This window comes from Anopheles funestus, chromosome 3RL (genome assembly GCF_943734845.2).
Source record: "Anopheles funestus chromosome 3RL, idAnoFuneDA-416_04, whole genome shotgun sequence".
In the NCBI taxonomy this organism is placed as follows: Eukaryota; Metazoa; Arthropoda; class Insecta; order Diptera; family Culicidae; genus Anopheles; species Anopheles funestus.
In genome coordinates this window covers 47,611,575-47,628,143 of record NC_064599.1, presented here as the reverse complement: position 1 = coordinate 47,628,143, position 16,569 = coordinate 47,611,575, and the positions used below count along the sequence as shown (strand labels likewise).

Below are 16,569 nucleotides of genomic sequence, written 5' to 3'. Positions count from 1 at the left end.
TTTTCTATTGGGGAAAAAAGTTACTCCGACATATTTTGCGCTTCCCCTGCAAATGTTGAACCAGACAGTGGCATATTGCATTTTGGGTTCAATCGATTAGAGTACAGTCAATTCCAACTGCACATGGTCATGCGCACTATGAGCGCTTGTAGCTACCCGCCGACAGCCGAGGGGAAATGCCACTCACCATTTGGCAAATTTCCTTTGGATTCTACTAGAGACTACAACGAAATAACAAAAAAAAGGCACCGAATCGTGATACGAATATTATGTCTTTTTTGCTTCGGATTACATTACCCCAATTGACGCTCTCACCTATGTCTTTCTCTTTCCGTTTAGTTCTCTATAGCATTCTTTATCTTTTGGACATATATTACTCATTTGTAGTTTAATTTTCGTATCAACAATCACACTTAAGTGTGAGTAGATTTGTAGGTAGAGGTCTGATCTCTCAACAGCTTTTACAAATAATGAAGCGATCGTTTGCGCTTTCCAAGCTATTCCGACGTAATAAAGCGATTGAACAGTTTCTACTACCTTTGGTTTGATGCTTACCTTGAGAATTGGGTACTTGATTTTGAGAATGGTTTTGGTTGGAACCAGCATGGCCACCTCCCGATGTGGGACCACCACTTCCGCCGATGTTGCCAGCATTCATACCCTGCACGGGACCATTCGGTATTGTTGTCTGTTGCCCACCGTTATTGCCAACATTCCCAACGCCCCCTTGTCCACCGACCATACCACCGGGTAAGCTGCCCATGCCAGGGACGGATTGTTTACCCTGCTGCGCTTGCTGCTTCGGTCCGGTTTGCTGTGCATGATGCTGCTGGTGCTGCTGATGTGGATGCTGCTGATGTTGTGGATGTTGCGGGTGATGTTGTTGATGCTGACCATGCTGCTGATGTTGCTGATGTTGTTGGTGTTGCTGGTGTTGTGCATGTTGTTGATGCGGTTGATGCTGTGCATGTTGCTGATGTTGTTGATGTTGAGTATGCGTTTGTTGTTGGTGCTGCTGCTGATTCTGTTGCTGTTGCTGGGCAGTTTGCTGCTGACTAAAGAATACGCCTTGTTGTGCCGCGACGGATACACCCGACTTAAGATCGCCGCTAAGATGCAAATGCTGTCCAGCTGAAACCTGTTGTTGAGAGAAATAGAGCAATAGACACAAAAAACGTTAATGAACAATCCAACAAATGCAAAACCTTGAGAGTAATACAATTTCCAACAAGTGCAATAATAAATTATTGCATGCCTTCAAATATGCCAATCAAATTTTCATCATTAAAATACTGGACTAATTTTTTGTTAATAAGCTTTTGGCTAATGGCTTTTTTTTAGTCACTCCAAATGCTTCACACCTAGCCCTTTGTACGGCTTTTGGTGTCGCCTGCCATTATTGTTGGAGTACTGAATTAAATATGTTCAATTTATTGACGACATAATTGCATTTAATACTTCCAGCTTTGTATCCTTCGTTTGTTGCTGTGCCAAAGGGTGCGTGAAACACCTTGCTACAACCAACGAAAACAATGTACGACGGTAGGTGTGCTAGTGGTGGCCGTGTTCCAGTGAGAAAATCATCTACCATACTTTATGCCTTTAATGCTGGTGGCCTCGAACCTTTCCTTCCTTTTCGGAACGAAACGACGGTTCTTTCCGGGCTGGTTTCATAGTGTTGCACATGAGCGGCGCATGCCACTGGTACGACAAAAACCTGGTGGACATCATACAGAACACACAGCTACGGTGTACTACTACCACAAGCGATGAAAATTAACGAGAATGGGCAGCGAGAGATTTGCTGAAATCACGTAACACTTCTAAATTAGACGAGTACTCAAACACGGCCGTACCGTCGGTGCTGCGTTTGATTTTCAAATTCTCGCCCGTTCCATGTGTCCGGCTCGACCGAGGTGCCAAGTGAAATGATTATGCTTTTGTGAGATGGCTATCATTAAACTGGGGGACTTTATCGATTCTTCCGAGCAGAGGTAAATTCAGCAACAGTAATTCATGATATGAGCTTCCCATTTTCAACCCATTGATCGATCGTACACGGGACGAATCTTTGGAACTGGTGGAAGGGGTCCTGTTCATTTTAAAATAGGTTGAATCAGGTAAAAGGAGTTAAATAATAAATTGATGGACAACGTTGCCAACTTGTATTGATTTCAAAAGTGATATATTTGGAATTTTTAGAAGTTTTATGATGATTCTGTCACATGGTCACATGGGTTGGGCTAGTACTGTCGTTATGGGTTATTCAGTAAAGGTTGCACGTATTACTACTTTGGCTTAGACTGACATGATTAGCTTCTCCTTCTGTCTATATTTTTGAATCAGATTAATGCGATTTTCTAAACCCATTCACAACTTTTGATTATCTATTATCATTTTAACACTTTTGGTTATTGAATGTACATTTCAAAAATATTGGTAAACGCATTAACCATACCGCACGCGACAAAGCCTTGAGAACGTGCAGTTTTACCAACAGACAAAGCTTTGCCCAAAGCTCGCTTCCCAAGCTTCGACGTAGCCGTGGACGAAAGAGCCGAGAAATAACCTACGGCGAGGCGGCGGTTACGGTCGGACAGACGGACAGAGGCACGTACACTGACGCATCGGTACACCGATGGTATCAACGTCTTCCAATGGTTACGTTCTCATGCAATGCGAAGAAAAGAGAACTGTGACCGAAAGAGGGAATCGAAACATAGAAGCACAGAGTAGGAGAGAAGTACCATAGAGTGCGACAACATGCTGCCCACAGTGGATTTGGGCGAAGGGAGGCTAGCAACGCAAACTTTAATTTGGGTCATTTGCCATTATGTTGGTGGTGTGCTTTGTGCACAGCCTTTTCCCGTTTTCTTGATGTCGAGGAAGCGCTTGTTCGTCGTGCCCTAATGCAAGCACTACCGTTAAATCGAAGTTTTACAGTGAAGCATTGTGAAGGCATTTGAGATTTTGAATTTCTATAGGTAACTGAGCACAAAACTTCAGCATGGGTTTTAACTAAATTAAATATTTCCTTAGAACTATACATATACCTATATTTAGCACAGACTCATCAGACTCAATGTTACAAACATATTCATTTCAAAGCTTGCCGCATTCGTACGTAGAAGGGAGTTGTTAAATATGGCACCTTCTCGCAAAGAAAACAAAAGTTCATTCTGTGCAACTAACTCCTCTTGCTATCGGTCGACTAGCAGCGAGTAATGCGTTGCGCGCTGACCCAACTACTACCACTATCGGACTAACGCGAGTCTTTTACTTTATCACTCTGGAGAAAACAACACCAACATTTGCATATAGGTTGTAAAACGACCTCGGTTGACTGAGTCAGTCGGTTTCCACGACGGGAACGTCGACGTGCCGTTTCGTCGCATAGAAATGAATCGGTTTTTTTTTTGCCTCTAACCATTCTCTTACCATTAAAAAAAAGCGCTTACTACGCCAGTTCATGGTTTCGGCTTTTCATCTATTACTCGACAAAAAAGCAGCTTTATGCTGTTGCTTAGTGGGAAGTCACGCAAGCATCACAACGATGGGATACTTTCACTCAAGATGAAGGCAGGTAATTTTCGTTTCTTGTATTCATCAACTTAACTTGCGGTTTACCAGTAGCTTTCTAGTTTTGGCATATTTTTGTTTTTGATGTCCAGCGCTCACAAATATTACTCTACATATGCACGTTTCATTGCAAACGGGGGGTACGTATGATGGACTGCAAATATGATCTTTCTGAACTGGACGCTTTTCGTAAGCAATGTTCTTTGCTTTGTACAATGGGGAAATTTAGGAATCTCGAGCATATGAAAAATGAAATCGATACTATGCAAAGCTTTCAAGACTGACAGATTCGTAAAATGTCAGAATATGTTGTTATTAAAAAGAGTTATTGCTCCTGAAACCCGTTTACACATTTTTCTGTCTACGATTTTGTAAAGCATTTTTTTACATAAAATTTTTGCATCGATATGTTAAATTACTATTTTGTTTAGCTAACAAAGATAATTAAAAATAAAACAGCAATGCAACTTAGCAATGTACTGAAACATCAAAAACTAGTTGATGCAAAACACAAACCGACAAAACAAAGTAAGTCATACTTCCTTCCTTAGTTGGAATACAGCTTTTGTGGAGAAAAACGTGTTTTTTATTTACAAATATGAAATCTGGACAAAAAGAGTTAGAGATGTCTATAACGTATATCGATCCATACGAAGGATACACTACACTTGAATTACAACGAATACATCAGAACCTTGAAAAGAGCATAATAAATCAATTGATCAATAACGAACAAAAATTTGCCTACGGCTATCCTCAAAACAAAATTAAGTCCGAAAAGAAGAAACAACGGCTCAGGTTTGAAAGGCATTTGATTCCATGTTTTACAATTCGAACTTTAATCTAATTGCAGCTTTTTTTGTTGTTTTATTCATTTTTTAGCTTTCGAAGTATAATCGAATCTAACTCGCTTACATTGACAATGGCTATCGGAACTACTGCGATACTGGTGCTTTATCGTACAATTTTTTCACAAAACTGTAACTGCGTTTGTCCACGACCAATTTGCTATGGAGCGTACAACAGATTCTGGCGCTACATTCAAAGTCTGGTAGGATATGAGGATACATTACGCTATTAACATCCTTACAACCTCGTAACTAGAATGTGCAACAATTCATCGGCGATAGAAGGTTTCTGTTGTGAAGGGTTCTGGATCGAAATTCCTGTAAGGTAGTGATTTATTCGAATTAATTATGAAGAATCGTGGCGAGCATGACTGCGTCACACAGCGAAACCGTACCATAATAATCACATATAGGTATGCACGATGGATAGATGAGGATAATAAATGGTAATTTTCATAAAATGATAGCCAATTCCCCGGGTCTGCTACGTGGATTTCAATTGTACGATACGGCTGACGGAGCAAAGAAAGCAACAACGAAAAATTATAATTTGACGTCAAGGATATGCTTTAACTTTCTTCACTAACCGCTTGACGGTGGATGACTGTCCATAGGATCTAATATTCCGTACAATTTCGAAAGCTCACGTCATTCTAGCTCAGGTTTTTCATGGCAGTAGATCAGTTTCACATTGGTTAACCCTTTTCCGTTGATCTAACAAGAAGTTTAAAATGTTGATTGTATATCTTGCGGCACTCTTGATGGCATTGCAGCCAACAACCTCAACGAATATAACACATGAAGAGGAAGGAAACATTGTGATTGGAATTGGTAAGATTGATCGCCGAAAAGTTGTTTGTTGCATCTAATCTTGGTTTGTTTGATGATATTCGCCAGTGATAGTGCATGAAAAGGAACAACCAGACATTCCAACGATGGTTGCTGATGCGATTAAAAAACTGTCACCCAAAGTTAAAGGATTCACGATAAAAGATTACTACGTTGAATACGATCGTGAACGTTTACAGTTTGGTGGTGCCGAACAGTGTAAGATCTAACGAAATGGTGGATTTTAGTAATTACGCCTTTAACTAATTTACTTGATATAGTTTGTGCTGCTCTCTCTCAAGAAGTTTCTGTTCTGCTGGATGTAACGTGGATCGATTCGCAATATATCTCAAGTGCTGCGGAAGAATTCGGTATTCCTTACTTTCACATCGATCTATCCATACAAACGTATGTAAAGCTGATGGAAAACTTCTTACTAGCGCGTGCAGGCAACGATGTAGTTTACATACTGCCAAACCTTCGGGATGTGGATGCCGCGATTTATCTACTCATATCGGATTCATATCTTCGAGCGATCACCTTCGGGGAACTTGATGAGGATACGGTGGGTAGAATAAAAGATCTTCGCCCCTATCCATCCTTTTACGCAGTAGTAGCAGGAACGATGGAGATTAATGCCATCCTTCACAAAGCCATCGACGGTGGACTGGTGCGTAAACCGGAAAAGTGGAATTTGCTGTTCACCGATTTGCAGACCGACAAATATGCACATGTGGACACTTTTCCAGAAATGCATCGTTTACTTCTGGACAGCAACACCTGCTGCATTCTTTTGCGACATCTTCCTCCGTGTATTTGTCCCGACAATTTCGATCCAATAAGCGTGCATCTAGAGAATGTGTTGGAAGTAGTTGTGGGATGGTCCATTGATGGTGCAATACCTATGGTACGCGCATTCAATTGTACGCCGGAATTAGACCAAGAACTCGTCGCACGTGTAACCACCGCCCGGGAAGAACTGATGAACCAGATGGCCTTGATGGCGCAATTTTGGATTGTGCAAGAAAATGGTCTGATACGTCCCAATCTTAATCTCTCGATTATCAGCTCACCCACAGAACAGACCATTGGAAGTGTGGTACAAGGCCAGATAGTACTAGCGAAAAACGACACGCTACCAAATAGCAAACGATTTTTCCGCGTCGGTACGACAGAATCTATACCATGGGCATATCGTAAGCGTGATCCGGCTGGCAAGATCCTGCGCAATCCGGCTTCCGGCGAACCAATTTGGGAAGGGTACTGTATCGATTTCCTGCATCAGCTGTCTGTGGTTATGAACTTTGACTACGACCTCGTTTCCCCACGGAACGGTACCTTCGGGCTGCGCGACGCTGATGGCAAATGGGATGGTCTTGTAGGCGATTTGGTAGTGGGTGAGATTGATTTTGCCATTGCCTCGCTTAAGATGACCGCCGAGCGGGAGGAAGTGGTTGATTTCGTTGCGCCGTACTTCGAACAGACGGGCATTCTGATAGCAATGCGCAAACCGGTCCGTGAAACGTCGTTGTTCAAGTTTATGACCGTGCTGCGGCTCGAGGTATGGTTGAGCATTTTGCTGGCGATCGTTGCAACTGCCGTCATGTTATGGCTGCTGGATAAATTTTCCCCGTACAGTGCGAAAAACAACAAGGATGCTTATCCATACGAATGCAGGTAAGGCGTTGTATGTGCGATGTGCATTTCGTAATAGACGATCCGTTACACGTCGTTCTGTTTGTTTCATATTTTCCCTATAGAAATTTTACGCTTAAAGAAAGCTTCTGGTTTGCGTTGACCTCCTTCACCCCGCAGGGTGGTGGTGAGGCACCGAAAGCTCTCTCTGGCAGAACGCTAGTCGCCGCCTACTGGCTCTTTGTGGTGCTCATGCTAGCTACCTTTACTGCCAATCTGGCCGCCTTTCTCACGGTCGAACGGATGCAAACACCGGTACAATCGTTGGAGCAGCTATCGCGCCAAAGCCGAATCAAGTACACCGTCGTGAAAGATTCCGATACGCATGACTACTTCCGGAACATGAAAAACGCCGAAGATGTACTGTACCAAATGTGGCGCAACTTAACCTTGTCTAGTGGCAATGATCAAGCACAGTACCGCGTTTGGGATTACCCGATTAAGGAGCAGTACATCAATATCCTTTCTGCAATTGAATCGGCCGACCCCGTAGTAACAGCGGCTGACGGTTTTCGGCGCGTCAACGAACATCTCGATGCTGACTTTGCGTTCATACACGATTCGGCCGAAATACGATACGAAATATCGCGCAACTGTAATTTCACTGAGGTTGGTGAGGTGTTTGCCGAGCAGCCGTACGGGATAGCGGTGCAGCAGGGTAGCCATCTGCAGGACGAGTTAAGCTACTTCATACTGGAGCTGCAAAAGGAGCGCTACTTTGAGTCGCTTACGGCTAAGTTTTGGAACAATAGTGCCCGTAGCCAGTGTCCCAATACCGACGACAGCGAAGGTATCACCTTGGAAAGCTTGGGTGGCGTATTCATAGCGACGTTGGTCGGATTAGCACTGGCAATGGTCACACTACTGGGCGAAGTAATTTACTATCGACGCAAGGAGAATAGCCGAAACTTTATAAAGGTAGCTCCTTTTGCTAATGTAGACACCAAACCGATAGAACGGCACGACAAGCGCTTTGCACTGAAGGAAAAATCGATCGCCGCGGTAAAACATCTGCTTGATTTAGACACCCCGCCAGGTAAGGTTCGCGGGGGTACAATGAAAATCAACACGAAAAAAGAGAAACCAATACCGAAAGAAATTACGATCGGCAGTAAGTTTGTATCTGCGGCAGAGAGGCAGCAAAAGCTGTCCTACATTGCCATCATGCCCAGGAATCCTATACATTAGCGAAATTTTGGAGCACAGTAAGTGGTAGAGAATTGAGTTGACTACTAACAGCAGCAGTTCGTAGATCAGGTATTAAACTAGAAACCGCACAACTTAGATCAATAAAAATTTTCTCATCGCACTTAAATTCGCCTAAACCTTCCATTGGAAATGAAAAGCCATCAAATATTCCTAATGATACACAGAACAATCAGTTTTGAACGGTCGTGGGCATTTTTAAAGTGCGTTTCATTTAGTAAAATGATTAAAACCAACTTATGCTATTCGATGCAGTAACCAGTAGACCACCAGTTTGGTATGTTGGGTAAATTCAAACGTATGTAGTAGCTTCCATCCTAACAAGGACCATATTGAGAGCCACGTACGCATCGTTACTCCGATTGTAGTTTTGATAATTTGCATCTGGCCACGTATCACACGAACCCTTACTTAGCAGATGGAAAGATGCTCTATTGATGAAGAGAGGAGAACTTTAGCTATCCACAGCCATATAATGCTTCGCCTTATTCCAGCTAATCCCAGAAAAATCTTACCAATTGTTATGGAGCACCCATGGAGAGTGGTGGCACTATTTTTAAACCATGTTCGCCATACCAATTATGTCAAAGGATGGAGGTAGTATGAACGAGTTGCTCATTTATTCTGACATTTGGGCAGGCAAATGAGTGTTTGATGGCGGTGGGTGTCTGGTATGGTAGCCAGCGTCCAGCGTGTATTGTCGTGACCAAAGAAGAGTACGACGATGAAATAAACCATACGCTTGATAGACTCGTGGCGTCTGTACGCCAAGATGCATATAGTTTATGTGTATTTCCTCTATAGCCAAAGCCATTCTCGCATTTCAAGCTATCAGCTTCATTAAGGCAAATGGTTTGAAAGCTTCACTTAGTGATAGATAAATGGTGTCGATTCCTTACGTGACCGGTTTTGGCTACCCACTTACGATATAGTACGCACACCGGAACATGATAATGCCGCTGTGCCGGACGACACCATTTTTCCGAAACTACCACATTCGATTCTTGTAACTTGTTTATACAAATACCTACCACCATACAGGAAACCGTCACGATGAGGGCTCTTTCTTTGATTGATTTTTTTTGTTTTAATTTTTCAAACATTTGCTTCGCAACGACGTTTGGCTCTCTAGCAGCAGCAAAGTGTTTCTTGGTTTAGCTGCGCAATGTAAACAGTCCCTCACCAGCCCGGGGTAAAATAACGATACAGAGCTATATACATCGCGTGCATTCCCCTTCAGGCAACTGCCATCATTGTCAATGATTGCATAATCATTAATTCAACTTCATTACATTTTCTGACAGCATGATTCGTTGTACTGCACCGGGGTCGTGGTGTGGTCGAGCGTATGGATTAGAATGTAGCTGTTTGTGAGATATATATCACACGACCATAACTAGAGCGTACACCGCAAGCGTTTGTTGAAGCTCAATGAAAAAAAATGTGTGATTTTTTTTTGTTTTTGGAAAACAAATTCATTTGGACGCAGCAAAAGCGTATTTTTTTCTAAATTTATTAAAAGCTTCCCAAACGAAAATGACGAGTCGCCAAATGTGGTGAAATTGTTCACCCTTGACACTAATGGCAAAATAAGTTCCAATGTATGATTCCTATTTTTTTCCTGCTCTCTTCATCGATTAATTGCAGAAAGGGCCAGCCATCAATCCCGAATTAAACGCACACCAAAGTGTTTAATACTTCCGGAAGATATGCTACAAACATGCATTCGAAAAGCGAACGCATATCGGAAGTAGCTTTAGAGCTTAATCTGATAAATTCTCCATAATTCGCCGCGGGTCGACATCCCGAACCGACATCGCATCATATAACGGCATACTATTCTGTCCTTGTATGTGTGCATATGTAGAACATCTCGCCAGGATACGGACATCGAATACGCAATGGATCACTGTTGTGCCGAGAAGCAATTGAACACAAAGGTTTATCCGTTTTTCTGTGATATTCGCTAACAATCCATTTCGCTATGATGTAGAATACATCATAAGGTGCATTGTACGGAAATTTGGCATATTATTGCAACTAACTCATTTAGGTTGGCATCGGTAGCTATGAAGAAACCGATGGCATTTTGCCAGCCTCCTAAAATGGTTGGTGTATCGCACACACTCAGGACGGCTAGGGTGACAGATTTTCATCAATTTAAAAGGCATAGATAGTGGGAACACAGCAGTAGAGTTGAAAGATTTGCCGCTAACAACATAATAATTAACGGACAAAACTGCAAATCACCTTAAGCTGTAACATGGCTTACCGTGTGAACAGTTTTGTTGTTCCTTTTGGACTGTCGGGCAATAGTAGTTTCGCAGTTGGCGCTTACCTGTGAATGGAAATGTTAGGAAATGCTTGCATGATTATGAATCATTATAGCAAAATTTATTTGTTATTGAGAATAGGAAAACGTAACCAGTCTACAGTATACAGTATTTAGTGTTTTTTAGTATAACGCATCTATTCTACATATCAAACTATACACATTTGAACCTCGTGTTAGAAAATATTACCCTAACGATCCAACGAAAGATATCGATTAATAATTCTCATTCTCACTGGCCATCCTACACCTTCAATGCCTTGCGTGTTGTTACTATCGGTGGAAAATGAATTTATAAAATTGAAACATAGACAGTAACAATCATAAAGAACGAGCTTACTAATACCAAGGGTACAAAAGCACCCAACTATTGACACATTAAGTAATTGGAAAATAATGTACGATTACTTTACTCAAGCGCAATAAATACTCAATTCAATCGACCAACATTAGCACATTTGAATGATTCATTCTTAATTCATGCTGTGAATCCGTTTATTCAAGTGGATCATTCCACAAATTCAAGTGGAAAATTCGTTTGATTCATAAAACCAATCTTACGCCAGCGTAGAAATGTAAACAATAGTCTAATAAAATGAACAGTATTTTAACAACAAATAACTTCCGAAATTAGTCCTAACCCTAACGATGAGTAACTCTTCAAAGTTTTGTTTATGTGCACTGTATTTTTTTAATAAATTAAGAACGGTTTGGCCGAATCGTTTCAGTGTGAATATGTTTTGCATATTTTTTCTCACATAAATATACATATGTAGATCCATTGTGATATAACGATTATGTGCATTTCAAAACGCTAGTTACTATGTTCTAGAATCGTTTTATCGATTCGATTATCCTAGTAAATTTGAACAAGCTTTTAAAACTGTTAAGGATCTTAGGTTCAATTTTAGTCAGTATCAAATAAAATTATAATGTCAATAAACGTGTAGCTAATAAAGTTCAAAATTATCTTGACTGCCACTCAGAAAATACTCTCAGTTATGTTATTGTTATGCACTGATGTATAAAAACAATGAATTTGAAATTCTCTCTCATTCCAGATTCCTCTCTTGGAGAAACGAATTTAGACTTGGGCACACTGCCTTACAGTGGGATTTGAAAGTTAGGTTTAACACTAGAACTACCAAGCGTTTTAAGCGTTTTTCGTTTGTGGTTAATTTTTAAACAATTTCGAAGAGTTGGAGTATATTTTATTGTTTATTGCAGATCGTACTATAGAATATATATGTGAAACTCATGTTTGAACTACCTTAGAATTGTTTAACCCTAAAAAATTATGTGATGAAAATGAAGCGTTCCAGTCAAAATGACTGGTCCGGTAGTTCTAGTGTTAACGTGTTCTCTGTCTTTATCCGAAATAGTTTTGAACCTACGATTTTTAACGCACTAGCTCAAACGCGTAGGACAACGCTAAGTGGCTCATTGAACTGAAGAACTTACACGCAACAGATTGCAAGAACTACTAAACGATATGGAGGCACATGGTAACCTTAAAATAAACGTTATGTTGAAAATAACGGATTGGATATGTAAGGTGTACAATTGCAAAGGTTTTTCATTTTAAAATTTTAGTATATTTGAATATTTATTTAACGAGAATGTAAAATTTTACCATCGTGTAGATGAACTGTTCCTTTTAAAAACACGCATTTCAATGAAGGCTAATTAAGGTGTTGTTTATAGAGAAATACGTTGAAGAAATCATTCAACGGAAGACATCAGCTTAATGCAATTAGCTATCAGCTAACTGCCTAAACCGTTCAATGTAAAAACTGGATCGATATCGTATCACGACACAAAAAAAGGCATTCATACGCCACACCAACCATCGCATCCACACACAAACAAACCATTTTCAATCCAAATGGTACACTCACCACCACCATCAACACTCGTCGACATTCGCAACATCATTATCATTGGCAGCACAGGGATCATTATAATCATTGCCACCGACATCGACGGCGCGCACGTTGGTTTCGTGTGGGGTTTTTTTTTCATTCTCCTACCGATCGGAAGTGTGTAGTAGTACCCAATGGCGGTCATAGTAGTAGTGCTAATGCCTATCCCGAAAGAAACGTTCAACGAAAGAAGCTGCGAAAGGAACAGCATTCCTGGTAATAAACATGAAATATAAGGGTCTCGCAAAACCCATTAAACTCTCCCGGAAACATGATCAGTTTTGCGATTTATGGTGCTGTGTGCGCCCTCGAGAATCTGTTCCCTCGGCAGAGCACTCCGAACTTCATCAGTGGTTCCAACAAGCCAAGAGGATTCGAACGCTGTCAGGGGTGGAAAACATTGATATGAACACAGTAGCTGTGCAGGCATCGAATCCGGCACAAGAATATTTCCATGGGATGCCTTAAAGTGTGTGTAAACTGAATAAAACGCACCCTTTGTCAATATCTGATCAAAAGGTTGCTAAATTCTGTCACAGTTGCACTAATGAGTTCTGGCAAATAGGAAACAATATATACAAAACAAATATCATAAATTATCAATCAAATTGCAACATAGTTCAGATTGAATTTATCCTTACATCAGTTTACTTTTACCAGCCAAGGCTACTGCTTATTTGATTTCGATTGAATTCATAAGATTATTAACTTATGCTATAGCTATCAAGCAATGGTTATGGAAGCCAGCGCCTATCAAATCATCGATATGGCGAAGATTACAATCTTTTGGCATACTGAAGCGTAGAAGTAAACTTCAAGCTACTTTTATACAAGCATTGCCTGTGTAAAAAAAATATAAGAAAAACTCAAATTATCTTCTAAAAAATAAACTACTACAACCGTTTGAAGCGTCTGTTCCTCTGCTCCCTGACTCAATTCGCTGCTAGTGCACAATTTTATTGGTGGCCCGCGAGTGTATCCATTCCTCACAGTATCTCTCATGCAGCTTATTTGCCATGCTTGTCGGTGCATACGAAAAACAAAGTCCACCGATTTCGCAAGCGATTGTTCGTTACACGTGCGGCAACGGCGGTGTAAAGTACAGTGAAAATGAAGAGGAAAAATTTAAACCCCCGCTCTTTTGGTAGCGTGCCACGACGGAGCACACACACACCTGGGTCCAATCACACATACGTGCATTCATATAGCAGACAGACAGTCAAGCACTGCAGTAAGCAAGACAATACATTCAACCACTAAGAGCCCGAGAGAGTACGAGGGCAACTCTACTGCTATACCTATCCGACCATACGGCGGCATGATTCGGATTGATTTGTTTCTGGAATAATTAATGCAAATTAGTGTTTGGATGGATGCAGTTCCTTGCGCTTTTTGCGAGTGCATTAATTGCAGTTCGCTCTGTAACTCCAAGTCAACTGTCAGTACCGCCTCCAAACCCTCGCCCGCCTCAAGCGATGTTGTTTGGGGGGTAAACAACACTTGCGTGTCGGACCGTACGACTGGCATACGTATGGTGCAATAATGATGTTTAGAGAGATGTAACTTCTCTACTACAAGGGTTTGTGCGTGTATGCCAGATGGACAGAACGTTGATCAGATGCATCGCTGTTTCAGCCGGAACGCAGTACTGTCCATAATGATGCCCAAGATCATGAGTATTCGAACTGTGAAGCGTAGAGTTCATCCGGTTGGAGTTACTCACGTTTCAGCACGCCTGGCTTAAGAACAATGTAGAAGTTGATTGAAGGCCGGGATACCATTTGTATTAGTACAACTTTCAAAGTCCGAAAAAATTTACCAATATTGCGTAGTACATCTTCACTGACAACTCTAGTAAAAATTGCTCTAAAAATAATTACTACTCAAGAATAACGATCTGCAGGGCTTCATTACCATTGCTGGATATGCTTTTATATTTCTAGACTACATCAACTATACGTTGCAACTGCTATGAAATCATCAACATGCTAATAAACACTTACCTGAATACCATGACCTCCCGGACCCTGCTGACTGATGTGCAACTGTTGCGTTTGCTTCATCTGAAGCATCGTTGCGTTTTGTCCTCCCGGCATTGATCCTCCATTAGGTGCGCCACCTCGAGGAGGCATACCATTGTTAGGCCCACCGTTACCACCAGAACCACCCGTGTTATTGTTTCCTCCTCCTCCTCCCCCTCCTCCGCCGCCGCCGCCACCGCCACCGCCGCCGCCTCCTCCTCCACCACCACCACCACCTGCTCCACCAGGACCTCCAGGTCCACCTGCTCCAGCAACATTCGGACCTCCAGCGGGCCCTTGATTTGATCCGATACCAGGTCCGGTACCGGCTCCTCTCGGACCTGGCATAAAACCTGGTCCGGGACTACCACTATGGTTCGGTAAACCACCAGGTGAACCATAGGGAGAATATTGTTGCTGCTGAGATTGTTGTTGCTGTTGTTGTTGAGGAGTTGGCTGTTGATTAGGCGTTTTCACAAATCCACCCGGTACTGGGCCAAGTTTTGGTCCGTTTGGACCCATTGCAGACTGTAACCGGTTTAGCGTTGGTTTTAGATCGAAATCGTTCTGCGATGCAAAGAGTTCCTGCTTAATTAAGTCTGCTCCAGGGAACGGTGGCACATTCGCCTTATGAAACTGACCACCCGCAACAGGTCCAGCGCCAGGACCACCACCACCTCCTCCACCTCCCGGTGCACCACCACTAAGCGGTAGCGTACCTGTTCCGACTGTACTGTTAGCACCCACTGGACCACCTGCACCACCGACAGGAGAGTTTATAAAATCGTTGCCCGGAAACTGGCCGAACTCCGAGAAGGGTGGACGCTGTTGACCTTGCGGACCTTGGGGTCCTGCTGTACGTGGGAAGCCCATATTCATAGCGTTCTTGTGTTGATGTTGCTCGGCCATATGTTTAAGTGTTTGGGCTGCAGGCGAAAGTTCGGACATGGGTCCGTTTTGGGTATTGCCATACCCAGAACCGGGTCGCTGTTTCGTCATTGGTCCAGTGCCCGCCCCGCTGCCAGGCCCACTGATTCCATCCCCAAATGCATTCGAATACTGTTGCTGCTGCTGCTGTGGCGTTAGTGGTCCGCCACGCTTTATACTCATATTATCCATCAGTCCAGGGCTGGGATGTTCCTGTTTGATACAGCTTTCCTGCTTCACCTCGATTTGCTGATGGTGTTGGAGCTGCTGTTGAAGATGCTGTTGCAGATGCTGTGGATGTGTTCGGTGGTGTTGTTGTTGTTGTTGCAGGGTCGAAAGCATTTGTTGGCCTCCTGCAGCATGTTGTTGATGTTGTTGAGATTGCTGCTGCGTATGTTGGTGATGCATCTGCTGATGTTGCATCTGGTGATGCGGCGGTTGCTGCGGGTGATGTTGCTGCTGCATATGCTGTTGCGCTTGCTGCGACTGCATAAGCTGCTGGTGTTGTTGATGCTGTTGATGTTGCTGCTGCTGTGGCTGCATCTCTGATTGCTGTTGGTGTGATGATGGCTGCTGTTGCTGTCCTTGTGGCTGCATCGGTGGTTGGGGTTTTTCCTCGAAATCGAGAAAATCGGACTGAAAGTCCGAGAGATCCGATATGAGATCCTTGAATGTGTCATTTTCATCGTTCGTATCGTCCCCAATAAAGTCTGACAGTCCCGGAAAATGCCCGTTGGCCGCCGCGTCCTTTTCCAACGCTGCCGAAAGATCCGCAAATTCGTTCTCCGGCTCCTGTTTGAAATCGACGATATTGCCAAGATCGTGCATGTGCGGGGACGGTGTAGGATTGTTGGTCGCTTGCTGTTGCTGGCCAGACATTCCATTGCCACCTCCGGTTCCACCAATCCCACCTCCCGGACCACCATTCGCCGTAGATCCTTCGCTCTTGACGGACGCATTGGTCAGTGCCTTGACCGTAACGTTTGTACTGATCTGCTGAGGTTGCGAGTTAGCGGCAGATGTCGTAAACTCCAGCTGTTGAACGATCTCGACGGAGAATTTGGTAAGATTCTCGGATCCGTTATGCTGTAGTTTTACCGGTGGCTCATAAGAGTCGGAGGCGGAATCGATATCGTCAGCTGGCCGCTTAAGGAATTTTTGTTGCTGTGAAAGTGAAATAAGTGAAGCGAATTAGAAACGTTACAAAATAC

At 42.7% G+C, this 16,569-nt stretch overlaps 2 protein-coding genes across 7 annotated transcripts in view; one reads left to right on the top strand and one right to left on the bottom strand.

The window, feature by feature from the left end:
* The window catches only part of LOC125767749 (neurogenic protein mastermind), a 68,944-nt gene that overhangs the window by 6,502 nt on the left and 45,873 nt on the right, over positions 1-16,569 (bottom strand). For 5 of the 6 annotated variants that reach the window (XM_049434603.1, XM_049434605.1, XM_049434604.1 and 2 more), the window contains 3 exons: positions 14,414-16,522; positions 10,429-10,494; positions 556-1,138 (listed from right to left, as the gene is read on the bottom strand). In XM_049434603.1, the coding sequence (XP_049290560.1) occupies positions 556-1,138; positions 10,429-10,494; positions 14,414-16,522 (2,758 nt within the window). The remainder of the gene's footprint in view (positions 1-555; positions 1,139-10,428; positions 10,495-14,413; positions 16,523-16,569) is intronic. The other variant, XM_049434606.1, reaches the window with a different exon arrangement.
* LOC125767789 (ionotropic receptor 25a) lies at positions 5,016-10,420 on the top strand. Its single transcript, XM_049434687.1, has 4 exons — positions 5,016-5,258; positions 5,325-5,474; positions 5,537-6,932; positions 7,016-10,420. Exons 1-4 carry the CDS (start codon positions 5,159-5,161, stop codon positions 8,136-8,138), a joined length of 2,769 nt encoding a protein of 922 aa, XP_049290644.1. The 5' UTR covers positions 5,016-5,158; the 3' UTR covers positions 8,139-10,420.